General features: G+C 36.1%; 1 protein-coding gene across 3 annotated transcripts in view; it reads left to right on the forward strand.

Annotated features, from left to right (window-relative positions):
• TRRAP (transformation/transcription domain associated protein) overlaps positions 1-14,710 on the forward strand; it is an 87,929-nt gene that overhangs the window by 12,813 nt on the left and 60,406 nt on the right. For all 3 annotated transcript variants that reach the window (XM_054391219.1, XM_054391220.1, XM_054391221.1), the window contains exons 17-28: positions 254-445; positions 2,126-2,291; positions 3,511-3,767; positions 4,569-4,769; positions 7,155-7,306; positions 8,340-8,539; positions 9,302-9,519; positions 9,642-9,839; positions 10,482-10,742; positions 11,337-11,498; positions 12,643-12,739; positions 13,181-13,302. In XM_054391219.1, coding sequence (XP_054247194.1) covers positions 254-445; positions 2,126-2,291; positions 3,511-3,767; positions 4,569-4,769; positions 7,155-7,306; positions 8,340-8,539; positions 9,302-9,519; positions 9,642-9,839; positions 10,482-10,742; positions 11,337-11,498; positions 12,643-12,739; positions 13,181-13,302 — 2,226 coding nt within the window. The remainder of the gene's footprint in view (positions 1-253; positions 446-2,125; positions 2,292-3,510; positions 3,768-4,568; positions 4,770-7,154; positions 7,307-8,339; positions 8,540-9,301; positions 9,520-9,641; positions 9,840-10,481; positions 10,743-11,336; positions 11,499-12,642; positions 12,740-13,180; positions 13,303-14,710) is intronic.

The following is a 14,710-nucleotide window of genomic DNA, read 5'->3' on the forward strand; positions in this document are numbered from 1 at the left end:
GTGGAGTTCTTGTTTTGTTCAGGTGGTTGTGTTGATGTTCTACTGTTTTGTAGGACCCAAGTCCTATAATACACATATAATGTTAAACTTTACACTTGAATACATTAAGTTGTGTCCTGATGGTTTTCCCTGGATAGCAGTGGAGACGGGGAAAGAAATTTGTCTTAAGTTTTTATTTTAAATCTACAGTATATTTATCCCTTCTTTCTTTTCACTACAGCAACAATAACTCCTTTGTGGTTTCCTTCTATAGATTGTTGCCAATTCCTTTTTGGCAAACCCTACTACCTCTGCCCTCTTTGCAACGATTTTGGTAGAATATCTTCTGGATCGGCTGCCAGAAATGGGCTCTAATGTGGAACTTTCCAATCTGTATCTCAAGCTGTTCAAGTTAGTCTTTGGCTCCGTTTCGCTATTTGCAGCTGAAAACGAGCAAATGCTGAAGGTAAAGGTCAATTGTGTTAAAAACAAAACCACCACCACCACCAAAAAAATCTGTTTTGACTCCTAACACATTCTCCAGATGTCTGAGTAGTAATTTTACACTGTCTAGCATTTGCTGGTGTTTTTGCTTGAACCACTACTAGTGATATGTCACCATTTCTTCCGAGTGCCAACTGTCTGATTTGTAAGAGAGAGTTTCTGTGAATGTTTTCTTTGTATTTGAAACTGCAGAGTGATGCACTAATTGTGAGTGTAAATGCCTGCTATGTGGATGTGGCATGATAAGGATCTGTGTAACTTCATGGTCAGCATATGTGTGTCTTTCTGCATGTATTTTACAACTTGTTTCCCTATTGACTGAAGACTTGCTTAGACTGAAATCAGTCTTTTGTGTTTTGGTGAATCTCATTCATGTCATGTTCAATGACATAAACCTTGAGTTAGATATGTCTGTGTTCTTGAAAAATCTGGGTTAAGGACTGACAGTGTTTTCTGTGGACAATATATGGGATCTGTTTATGCTGATGAGATTTATCTCACGATTCGGTGAGTTTAGAAATACTGATCTTGAAGCAGGAGTGTGCTTTTCTTATGAAAGTAACAGCTGCCTATATCCAGAAAACATGAAGATACTAATTAGAGGTTGCTCTTATAATTTCTCTTCTACCTTAGAATAAACAAAATTTCTGATACAGATAATGTTGTGATTATCATTTCTATGCTTAATGATTTGTTACAGCAGGATTAGTTCAGTTTTCTGACTAGAACGGAGGTGAGAGAACAAATTTTCCAGATTATTTGAAAGGTAAAAGTAATATGAAGCAATATGCAGAAGTAATATGAAGCAGTCTTCATATTATCTTGCTTAAATTCTTGTAGTTTGTCATCAGAATCAAGGTCATTTGGATTTTGTAAGCTGGAGATCCAATTTAATGAGTGTGATTTACTACCTTCACAGTTTCACGCTTCTGTAATGTTTTTTTTTGTTTCCTCAGGATTGATGATATGGGCTATGGGTAGTCAATTTAATTGAGTGATGAAGGCTATTTGCAGCATTTGCATACTAATGTAGAAAGCTTTTAGTTGTTACTAAAATCAGGAATTGTCTAGCTGTTTTTGATCTGTGAGAATCCTTGTATTTTGCAACTGTTTTTCATGATTCCTGCAAACTGCTGATGTTCTCTGCTCTACAAAGACCACCAATCCCATAACCAATTTTTTAACCTGTAAAAATTTGCTTTCAATGTGAAATGTTAGCACTTACAAAAATTAAGAATTAGTGATCAAGTTAGATCAGCAAGAAGGATAAAAATAATACTGTGAAATGTCTTCTCTTGCCCTTCTAACACCTGATTTTTCCTGCATATCCCAAGATTCTCTGGAGCAAATATTTTTTATTTTGTCAGATTTGCAGAATGTTCTGTAGTGTCATTTTTTTTTTTTCTTTTGGTAGCAAAATTTAATGGATGTAAAAAATGTTCTGGGTTCTTTGTACTGTTCAAATATAGATCTAGTTATAACAAATTCTTCAACAGCAGATTAAAATTAGTGTCATATTTGGAATAGTTGAAGGTTTTTTATCTGAAAAACTCGCCTCATGCTGAACTCTTGTACATTACAATGATGATAAAATGAGTATTTTATTAATCTTCAGCCTTGTAAAATTTTTTTTTTTTTATAGCCACATTTACACAAGATTGTGAACAGCTCTATGGAACTTGCACAGACTGCCAAAGAGCCCTACAACTATTTCCTGCTGCTCAGAGCACTGTTCAGATCTATTGGAGGAGGCAGTCATGATCTGTTGTATCAAGAATTCTTGCCACTGTTACCAAACTTACTGCAAGGTAGAGCAATACCTTCTTTCCTCACTCCAGTCTCTGGTCTCTTTATGTAAATAATATTAGTCAGCTTTGTTTTTGGTTTTTTTTTTTTTAATTACATAACATAAGCCTTAACCCTGATAAATAGCTTCTGATTTTGAGCTTAGCTGTTGATTAAATATCTTGTGGTTTATTCTTATTTATTACCAGCTGCTTTTGGCTCCATAGTTTTGGCTTCCCAGTTTCTGCTGCTTGTTTTTCTACTTTTCAGTGGGCGTTTGTTGCTTGCTTTGTTTCATTATTTTTTTTTTTTTTCTTATAGGTAGCTTTGTTAGCATAAAGAATTGAGGGATAAGTGTGATAAAAGAAGCAATATTGCCAAGGTCATTTCTGGTTTTGTGGGAAGAACATTACAGAGAAGCTCTGGTAGTTCTGCACTTGAGGGCACGTGTGTGTGCCTGCAAGTGAATGATAAATACAAATGCAAGTAGTGTCAGGTGGGAAGGAAAAAAAAAAAGGAAATAACAATCAGTTTGATTAATTGAACATTGTACTTGCAAGGACTGTGTGTTCCAGAGATACTAAGGATGAGCAGGAAAACATGGAGAGCTACTTAAACCTAAGAACAAGCTAATGGGAACAGCTCCAGGAACACGAAATCCTGTGGTTTCCATCTACAGCTTTAGGAGCAGTTTTTGTTTGACTTAACAAATATGTATGTTATCCATAAGCCATTTTGGTAGAAGTGCATGCTAGTGTAGAAGTGCTAGCTAAATTTATGGAATATATGAAATCCTGACAGGGAGAAAAATAAATTGGGGAATATCGTTATTCTGTATGGACAGAAATGTACTTGAACTTATTTAATGCTCCTTATTAGGATTCCAGATATTTTAAAACCACTTTTTTCTGTGGATTTTTTTTTTATTGATACAAGAGAGAGGTTTGAATCAATTTTTTTTCTGATTTTCATCTGCTGCATTCAAATGCTATATGTTGGAGTCTAATACTAAAATTTAGAGTATGATTAGAAATGTCAATGTTTTTTAAAACGTTTTTGGTGTATGCATGTACCTATAAAACCCTTAGATGCAAGTTCTTATTGTGAATGGTATTAGGTTTTGTAAATGCGTTTTTTTACAGAATTTAAAAATGCCAGGTTATCCTGAATTTAGGTAATAGCAAGTTTTATCAATACATTATGGACTGTCTTTTGAATGTATAACTTACAAATACTTTTCAGGACTTAATATGTTGCAAAGTGGCCTTCATAAACAACACATGAAAGACTTGTTTGTAGAGCTCTGCCTCACTGTGCCAGTTCGTTTGAGCTCACTACTGCCTTACCTGCCGATGCTGATGGATCCCTTGGTGTCAGCTCTCAATGGATCTCAGACCCTGGTTAGCCAGGGCTTAAGAACTCTTGAATTATGTGTGGATAACTTGCAGCCAGACTTCCTGTATGATCACATTCAGCCAGTTCGAGCTGAGCTAATGCAGGTAAATGTTGTTTCCTGTTAGTCCACAAGAGGTCCTTGATTCACTGAGTATTAGACATTTGTGTGACCCTTTGGATATAAAAACTTGAGAAATCTCTCATGAGAACCATACCTGTCTGATTTGTATGTAAGAGGCCAGTTGATGTTGTACTGTTAAACTGAAAACTCCCTTAAAGGGGTTAATCTTAAGATTTGGGACTCAATAGCAAGAGATTACTATGTTTAAGATGAGTTGGTATGGAAAATGATTACAATTTGTTAAATTAAAAAAAAAAGAGCTAAAAGCTAATTACCTTTAGCATACTATGATGACAGCTGTGTGAAGTCTTACACAGTGAAGATGATGTGGCTGAAATTAGGAAAAGTGTTTTAAATATGGTTATTTCCCTTAATGTCCTTTAAATTTAATACTTTATTTGCTTTTTCTATTTCAAAACTAGCTCTGAGGTTAATTCATTTCAGCCTTAACTGGCCTGCTCTTTTTTCTTCCAAAATTTCATAATGCTGTTGATCTAATATTAGTCATAAACATGAAATTAGATTTTAGTGTGGCAGAGAGTTTGTAGCTGATCACAGCAGTCTAAGCTAAAACTGCATTTAGAACAATCTTGTTATAGAATGCTTAAACTGTTGGAAACTGACAATGCTTTAATTCAGTCTTGGTAAGTATTTTCTGGAAGTTATGCAGGATCAATTACTCAGAGACAAGATTAAGTGTTTTCCTTGATATTTCTCTACATGACAAGTGGAAAAATTTTGAAGTGAGAGTGATCTAACCATGTAACACTTGAAATAATTCCAGGCTTTGTGGCGTACACTGCGCAATCCTGCAGACAGCATTTCGCATGTGGCTTATCGTGTACTTGGTAAATTTGGTGGAAGTAACAGGAAGATGTTAAAGGAATCACAGAAACTACAATATGTAGTCACAGAGATCCAAGGACCAAGTATCACTATTGAATTTTCAGACTGTAAAGCGTCCATTCAGCTCCCAATGGAAAAGGTAATGTCTGCACTTATTTTCTGTACTGAGAAACCATCTTACTCATTTTTCATTTATTACAGATTTTTTTTGAAGTTAGTTTACTTGTAAATCCTGGATAAAATATGTGGTATGTGTGCCAGTTCCAGATAGGACTTAATGAATATCTTAGATTATAGAATTTACATAATTAAAAGTAGGATTTAGGAGCTCTTGCATACCTGATTTTTTTCTTCTTAAATTTTTTTTGCATCCCTTCAGTTAGACAACGGGATTGCTAATTCATTTCTGTTGCAATGAAGAAGCAGAATTGAAACTCACTTGTGTGTTTTGGCTTTGCTTTTTTTGTTGTTGTTTTTTTCTTCCCTAGAGGTAATTTTTGAGTTGCCAGACATAGTGGGTGTAAGACAAAACATTGTTTCAGAAATCACTGCAAATAGCTTGTTTTTTTCATACTATCTACCCATCAGTTTAAAGTCTCTGTATAAGGCAGGTAGACCTTCTTGTGTTACTGTAACATGCAAAGTAGCAGAAGCTTACCAACGTTTTTTTATTTTCCCTTTAAATGTTTTATTTTCTTACTGCCACCCCCAAAATAATAGACTTAAACCTCTGTTCTGCTTTTACAAAGTGATAGGATAGGGAGCTAAAATAGCAGAAGTAAATGCTTTCTGTGGATTTTTTCCCCCTTCATAACTGTTGATGTACTGCTTTAGATTAAGAGCGAGAATCTACTCTAAAACCTCTTTATTTTCCTCTTGAAATGCACCAAAACCTTAATGTAGAAATTCTTCGGTGATGATTATTCTAATGACTTCAATGGTTTGGTTTTGTTTGTGGTCTCTAGGTTGGATATAGTACTTACAGCTGCAAAACCACTTTGTGTGTGCACTGGCTTTCATCAGACAATCTCAATTTATCACAGGTTTTTAGTTCTCACTAATTACAGCAATCTAATCTGTTTTTGCGTCTTGGGATCTGAGAGTGAAGCTAAATTCTGAGTTAATTTGGACTGTAGAGTTTTCTAATACTTACTTTTTCTATTACACTTTCATAAGTAGGTATGATATGAATGTAGTAAACAATTTTCTTCACAGGCAGCTGGCTCTCTTTGGCTGTGTGCAGCCAACAGGCTTAAAAAGAGCTTGGCAACACGAATCTTAAAATGCAGATAGCATAACTGATTTCTCCTCTGTATGGAAACTGATGAGTTGCATAGATACAAGTACTGCAACTGCTGACATTTTCCCATCCCTCTAGGTTTAATTCAGACCAAATTTTCCAAAGTATTTGTGCATCTAACATGCTGGTTAATGATAGGGAACAATCTTCAGCTTCCTGATGTTGAGCAAAACACAATATTGTCTGCAGAACGCTTTGTGTTTGTAAAAAAGAAATGTCAAATTAAAAGGAAAAAGTGGAATGAACTGAAAATGAGAAATGTGTGTTTTTATTTAGTGCTTTGGGTACTCTCCTGTGGTCTGTGTAAAACTCCTTTTCATTGAGATCCTGATGGAAGTTATTCCAACAGTGATGGGATGACAGTTAGTTAACTAAGTCAGTAAGCAAAAAGATGGTTTTCCTTTCCAAGAAGGAAAATGTTCACTTTGTAGCAGAGCTTGTTTCCTGTTAGACTTTATTTACAATTGATCAGGTAGTGAGATTCCTTATTTCGTGCCCTCCAAAGCATGTGTTTTTAGTTAATGCCTATCTTGGTTGCTTATAATTAATTGCCTTTTTTTTTTTTATGGATAGGAAGTAGCTGTGTTTATATATATGCAAAATAGAAATGTTCCAAAAAGATGCACCCCTTGTTTTTATTGCTTCATGTTTTAAGAGATTACTCGAATTAATCTAAAATGTATTAAATAAATTCTCTTGCGAAGGAGAAAAAGAGTACTATGTCCATTAGGTAAATAGTTTCTAGAAGTTGCTTACAGGGACATTTATATAAATGATGTAGCTTTCGATTTGCATGGAAAATACGACAAAGTGATTTGTAAGATTGAACATTTTTCATACCATTTATATATGTGGTATTAATGCATTGTATACTTACACTGTATGGGATTAGGAACAGCAATTACTGCTGGAGGGAAGGTGAGCAAAATTTTCTGGGTGGGGGAGGTATACCTCACTCATGGCTTCAAATGCTTTCTGACCATGAGAATGAATGTATCTGCCATGAAACTTTGCATTTAAGCAGCACAGCAAATACCATGGTAGCTTCAAGTTCACTCCCTGACGTTCTCTGTATTTCTTTGCTTAGGCAGTCCAGGCTGTACTTACTTTTGAAGTTACTTCTAATATGTATTAAAGACACACCATTCCTTTGATTAATCACCTTATTGCAAGTAATTAAGAACCAGAAGTGTCTGGTTGCTATCTATCTTTTCTTCATTACAGGCAATCGAGACTGCTCTGGACTGTTTGAAGAGCGCTAACACAGAACCGTATTATCGGAGGCAAGCGTGGGAAGTCATCAAGTGTTTCTTAGTAGCTATGATGAGCCTGGATGATAACAAACATGCATTATACCAACTTCTTGCACATCCCAAGTATGACAATTCTTTAAACGTACATGTGTATGTAAAATTTATAGTGTCTTTAAAACAGCCTAATTTGAAGGCAATGGTTAGTCTAGGCAATGTATTCTTCATGGGATTTTTCCTTTGAAATCAGTGCAGGACTTTCCAGTGAGAGGAATTTTGTCAGTGTATTATTTATGCCAGTGATGTGCTAATTTTTCATACTTCAGTTTTCTTCTAATCACAGTTTAATCTGTTACATATGATCAGATGTTTTAAAAAAATTAGTTTAATATATTTAAAGAGTTGGAACATTCTGGTGCTTAATTGTGCTTTAAAGATTAACTTAGGTTGGGATGTTTTGCATGGACATGTAACTTTTCCCTAAAGCGAAAGAGATAAAAAATTCAGTTTCATTCAGTGACCAAACTATAGTACAGTCACACACATAACTTAGATCATTGTGCAGGAGCTTTGTATTTATTTGCATCTACAATTTTAGTCGTTGATACTTTATCAGCTTATTGCTTTTAGACAGCTTTGCTATGGTTGTTCACAAAGTGTGCAGACTTCTGCTTTTGCAGTGTAGTAAATGTAGCTAAAGAGTATAGTAGCTTTAATAATTTGGGCTTGTTAGGCTTGACATAAATATAGCTCTGCAGTGAATAGGTTTTGTTGGGCAGTGATTTGATAAATAATGTTTCAGCCTTTCAAGATGAAAATCAAATGGCATTTGAAGAAAGGGGAAAATGTCAAAAACTGGAAATGACATTCTGTAATTGAGTTGCAGTGTGATGCCTCTATACCTGTTATTTGTATTATACATGGCTTCTTCTGAATCATTGGCTTTAAATGTTCCTGATGAAATTGAGCTATCCATCATTTTTGAGACCACTGGTTGACAAAATTAATATGGACTGAGTGAGCTGGTTCAGCTCCATCAAAATGAGGGGAAAACAGGAGGTGGAGTTAGAAATCAGGAGCAAACTTTGAATCAACTACTTGACAAGGCTCATGACCAAGCTTCCAGTACTGGAGTTTAAAACCTCATTTTGTCTTTCAGCTTTACTGAGAAGTCCATACCCAGCGTGATTATTTCTCATCGGTACAAAGCTCAGGATACTCCAGCACGTAAAACATTTGAACAGGCATTGACAGGGGCGTTCATGTCAGCAGTCATCAAAGATCTGAGGCCAAGTGCTCTGCCTTTTGTAGCCAGCTTAATCCGCCATTACACAATGGTGGCAGTTGCTCAGCAGTGTGGTAAGTGGAATAGAGATGGTGTGGACTGTTGTGAGAGGGGCGGAGGTGTGATTTGTTTTAAGATAGTCATGATGCTGCAGTTGCTGCCTGGGTAGAGAGGTATTTTTTTGATTGATATCTGAAATATGTTTTAATTCTTTAGAGCTATGAAAAATTATTTAGCAAGTTTGAAAGCAGTTGATCACCTTTATAATATTTGTAAAATGCTACACCTAATGAAATAATTACAGCTTGGAACAGTTTGTATTTCCAGAGCATTTGTGTTACTTTACATACACAGCGGTTTTTGCAGATGGTCTTTAGTTGGGTTGCTTCCAGTTGCAGTTTCAAAGGACCATCAGAAGAAGCAAGTGAACATTAGAGCACTGCAGTGACTTCTGTCTATGAAGAAGACTTTTTGTTTGGAATTGGACTATATGACAAGTAATTTGGGAAGTGACATGGTATAAGCATATTACTCTTCATTGTCACAGTAATGAAACTTGAATTTTTATGAATCTTCAGTTTAATTAAATCTTGCAGCGCATAGTCTGGTGCATAGAAGAAAACATTCAAGTAGATGTAATCTTTTCTTCTAAGAGTGAAGAATGCCTTACAGTGCATTTATATGCAAATAGACACAGTGCTTACTGGTTTTGCCATCAGCTAGTCCAAGGAGTAGTAGAATCTAATTAAAAGACTATTCATAGTGAAATATCCGTTGTTTTACCTCCTTTTTATTCCCCCTCCCTCCTCTCTTTTCTTCCCCAATACCAATTACAGGTCCTTTTTTACTGCAGTGCTATCAGGTTGGAAGCCAGCCTAGCACAGCCATGTTTCATAGTGAAGAAAATGGGTCAAAAGGCATGGATCCTTTGGTGCTTATCGATGCCATAGCAATCTGCATGGCATACGAGGAGAAGGAGCTCTGCAAAATAGGAGAGGTGGCTCTAGCAGTGATATTTGATGTTGCAAGCATTATCTTGGGTTCAAAGGAAAGGGTAATATATATATATATATATATATTTAAATAATCTATTTCAGTCAGTGTAATTTTGCTTCTAAAATTTTGGAGGCTACCAGTGAGCTGAGAAAGAGAACTGATACATTTCTTTGTTTCCAGGCTTGTCAGCTTCCCTTGTTTTCCTACATTGTGGAACGTTTATGTGCTTGCTGCTATGAACAAGCATGGTATGCCAAACTGGGAGGTGTTGTGTCAATTAAATTTCTTATGGAACGACTGCCACTAATTTGGGTCCTCCAGAACCAGCAGACTTTCCTGAAGGCACTTCTTTTTGTTATGATGGATCTAACTGGAGAGGTATTTAATGAATGAATTATGTGGAATAGTATGGGGGAAACAAACTTTTTTCTTAAATTAACACAGATTGAACTCTTGCTAATCTTGATTTTACTATACTTCAAAATATGTTGTGTTTCTGATAGGTAAGAGTGAATGTTAGTCATTTTAAGTTAAACCAAGACCTGAAGTTAGGAGTGAGGTCTGTTTTGTCCACATAACTTTGACAGAGTTGTTGGAATTACTCTTGCTTCTTCCAGAGCAGAAATGTACAGCTCGCATTCAGATCAGTAGAATAACACTGGTCACTGTCCCTTGCACAAAAAACCCTGTGTGTGATTACTTTAGTTCATCTTATCAAAAAAAAGTATGCAGATCTAGATACCTAGAGAGTTGGCTGTTTGACCTTGTCTCATGTGTGAATCCTGTGGTGACAGCATTGCTCAGGGTTCCAATGCTTGGGTTCGTTTGTAGTATTTGTTGCATTGCAGCTCACAGCTTTGGAATGATTGGTAGGAAGACTAATTAAATATTTAGTGTTCTGTTTAAGCTTCTTGTGTTTGCAGAGGATTCATGAAAATCAGATGCTATGTTCATTGACAAGTAGTGTGTAAATTTGTGTCTTCAGTACTTATTTAATAAAAATTACCTGTGATACCTTAGGTTTCCAATGGAGCAGTAGCTATGGCAAAGACCACGTTGGAACAGCTTTTGATTAGATGTGCAACTCCTTTAAAAGATGAAGAAAAAACAGAAGAAATCCTAGTAGCACAGGAAAAGTCTTTCCATCATGTAACACATGACCTTGTTCGAGAAGTAACCTCTCCCAACTCTACTGTGAGAAAACAGGCCATGCATTCCCTGCAGGTACTTGCACAGGTCACTGGGAAAAGTGTCACGGTGATTATGGAGCCACATAAAGAGGTAAGCAAGAATACTTCCTGAAAGCCAGTTGAACGTTGTTTCCCAGTTTGGATCGGGGTACTTCCCCCCACGTTAGTGAATGAAATTCTTAGAGCTTTGATAGCATTTGCTCAGTTTCATTGTTCTGAAACACATTGTGGCTGGAGATCATACAAGCTGTGCCTGACTACTTAGCCAATACATATGGTATCCTCAGGTTGATATGTTTTCTGAAATTACAGACTACCACCCATCAGACATAAGCTAGGCCAGGCAGATGCTGCATTTTTGAACCTCAGTTTTGTGTAATTCTCTAAACAGAAGGTATATTGTGTTCTTTGTTGGTTACAATGCTGTGTACAGTTAGGAAACATCATATATCTGTTCACAAAGAATATGTAATAGTTACAGATAGTAAGTTAGTGAAACAGCTCACTGTGGATTAAATTAATTCAGAGAAATACTTTTCTTCTTGCTTCTGGAGAGATATATCAGGAGCCACAGTAGGAAATGGATAGAATTAAGCAGCCTCAACTAATGATGTCATCTTAGGGGCTGAGTTGGTGGGGTCTGTGAATAGGCTACTGATCCAGTAACCTGAATTACATTGTGTAGGTTCTCCAAGACATGGTACCACCTAAAAAGCACTTACTTAGGCACCAACCTGCAAATGCCCAAATTGGCCTCATGGAGGGAAATACATTTTGCACAACTCTGCAGCCCCGATTGTTTACAATGGATCTAAACGTTGTGGAACACAAGGTTTTCTACACAGAGGTACTTGCTTTTTATGTTCTCATGTCTGAATGTAGATGCTTAATAATTGGTGGAGTTAGAACTTCCATTGTAAAAATACATATATTCTCTCTGCATTTTAAACTATCTGAAATGTAAGAATTTACCATTTGAAATGTGAACTAAGGTCTGCCTTTACCTACAACATAATAGTTCTAAGCTAAGCAGAATATTCTAATGTGTGTGAAATATATTAAATGAAATTTTGTGTTAGACTCCTGTTCTAGTAGCCCTAAATTCCATATTTAGGTCTTCTTTTATGCACAGTATATCTGTTAATGTAGATACTGTTTGCTAAGGTTTTTGAGTCTCTAACAGTTTGAGTAAAATGAGATGCGAAACTAGCGTGTAGATTTAACTTGAAGAGATTATCTAGTCCTGTGGTTGCCTAGCTGTCTTGGACAGTGGGATATAGTTGCTAATGTAGAGAACACTCAGTATTTCCCTTAAGAAAAAACCCCAAGTGCTGTAGATCAAAAAACGTCTGTAAAGGTCTAAGTGATATATTGGTGGTGTGAAGGTCAGAATCTAAATAGCACTCTTGGAAATAAGAACAACCTTAACTTGTAGAACTTTGTTTTAACCTGTTCTGTGTTTTCTGATAAAAACCCATCCACATGTATTGAAAATGCTTGTCTGCAAAGAAGAGAGCTCTGATAGGAAAGAGTTGTCCCTGTGGGCAGTGACCCATGACCACTAAAATGTAAAGAAAGCATTTTCAGCACTTTTCTTCCTCATTAATTTCCTTCTCTTCTCTTACCTCTGTCGTCAGTATTTTCAGTCCTGGTTTTGCCACTCAGGAGGCAAGCTTTTCAGTAGACCTATTCTTTTATTATTTGAGCAGCTTGCTTGCTAGGTTTCAGCCAGCAAACTGGAAAATAGCTGATTTTTGCTTTTCTCAAGTGGCAGTGCTAATGGGGCTGTCTTTTCTCTGGCTAACCACCAGTTTTATGGGAACTTAGACCCTAATTTGAAGTAGAATTTTTGGCTGCAGGTAAAATTTGGAGGTCAATTAGTGCATTTGCACAAACTTGGATCTTTCAGGAAACAAGACTTAAGAGGTAGCTGATAATAAAATGTGATTCACAATGCTATACTAAAATGATTGATTAATTTATTTCCCTAGTTACTGAATTTATGTGAGGCTGAAGATACCGCCTTAATGAAACTACCTTGTTACAAAAGTCTTCCATCTCTTGTACCTCTTCGAATTGCAGCCTTAAGTGAGTAAAACTTCCTAAACCAAATTTTGTTGTGGATAAGTGTCCTTGTGAGCAAAGGGCAGTCTTCCTCCCAAGATCAGCAGAAAACTTGAGCGCTTGAAGACTGACTGCTCTCTAGAGGTCACAGTTTAATGGAGGGAGTAATGGGAAAGTATGGCTGCTTTCTTAATCACTAGGATGTAGTTTCTGAAATCAACCCAAAATATCTTTAGACTATTTATGTTACATAGCATTAGGAAAACTTTAGAACACCATTAGTAACATTTCCATTCTTTTGCCGTTTTGGGATGCCTGTTGCTTTTGATAAAGCATGCTGTGCTTTTAGGTCTGTAATTTAAGATGAAATAGAAGAAACTTGAAGAAATACAGAATTAGAATTATTTTTTTGTCTCTCCTGAAATTGGGTTAATAAAGAGAACAAATGTGCTTTGATATTTGCAGATGCACTAGCGGCTTGCAATTATTTGCCTCAGTCAAGAGAGAAAATCATTGCTGCACTTTTCAAGGCACTTAATTCAACAAATAATGAACTGCAGGAGGCAGGAGAAGCTTGCATGAGAAAGGTTAGTGTATTAAAATGATGTTGCTTTTGAGGCCATTGTTCTCTCTGATTTACTTCCTTCTTACAAAGCTTCTTGGGAAAGATCTCTACAGGAAATAATGGCTGCTCTCTTAAGTTTTTGTAAGTGACACCAATATAATTAAGTTTCTGTCAGATGTGGGGTTTTTGATCTTTGAACTTAGCCACAGAAATGTATTCTGGTTGAAATGAAGCATTATAAGCTCTTGGGCAAGGATCATGGTAAATCTTTAGTCTGTCCAGTATTTCTGTTTGTCTGGTCTTTGTAAATGTATCTTTATTTCTAAATGAAACATCAGTCTTTCCCAGCAGTTTTGCAAATACGCATGTCTGGCTTTAGCATAAAAGCTTTTCTTGTGTTTATTCTTTGTGCCTAAATGAAGTGGTTGAGATTCCATAGTTGATTTTGGAAAAGTAAGCAATGCAGCAGAGTTACTACGCAGCATCACAGTTACCTTGGGGAACAGGATTGAGGCTTTTAACATCTGAATTAGTATCTTTAGATGGAGCTACACTACACTGTCTGTTCTGTGGATTCTAGGTTATAGTGTAAAAAAGCTGGAAAGGCTATTCTCTCATGATTTGTTGCCCAGCAGATATGCTTAATTCTGATTCAGCAAGATTTGAATACCATTCTAAATATAGAAAATTATATTAAAAATACTTACAGCCTCTTTGTAATGATGTATAGATTGGCTGGCAAGTAACAGTGAATATAACTGTTGTAATACTGGTGATTTACATTTGTTTAGACTGTTAGCTGATTAGAGGTCAGATGTCTTTTTCATGTCACTCTGATCGTAAGAGGCAATGTGGTTTTTATTTATGGCTTCCTGACAGTACAGTTGGGATGAGAGCTAAGAGGGAGAAAACAAAGGTTGTTCTGACCTGTGCATTTGGTATAAGATTTTTTCCCTTCATTTTTTACCTGTGATAAATCCATTCCCATTGGATGTTTGATTATGAAAGGAAATACTCTCTCTGGCTGCTTGCAGCCAGGTTCTTGATCTTTTCTATTACTCAGGGTGTATGCAGATTGTAACACAGAAATTTGCTCTGTTCCCCTTGGCCAAATTCACAGGCAGTTCTTAATAAAGAAATGTCTAAGTAGTTTGTCCATAGCTCTCTCTATAATTTATAGCTGTGGCAGTTTTTCAGTCTGTCTGTAATTAAGATCACTTATTTGCTTGTTTTATGGAATATCCTACTGTGTGTCAGAAGTACTTATGTGCTTGCCAGATCCATCTTGTCACTATATATTTTTCGATCAATAAATATTACTTAAGATTTTGCATTCTCAAAGTACAAAAGAAAAGAAGAAAAATCAAGTCAGGGTTTATTTTAAGAAAGGTGTTTGCACAAAAGTCACTTCCCTCTCCATCTCTATCTTA

Source organism: Indicator indicator, chromosome 22, assembly GCF_027791375.1.
Source record: "Indicator indicator isolate 239-I01 chromosome 22, UM_Iind_1.1, whole genome shotgun sequence".
In the NCBI taxonomy this organism is placed as follows: domain Eukaryota; kingdom Metazoa; phylum Chordata; class Aves; order Piciformes; family Indicatoridae; genus Indicator; species Indicator indicator.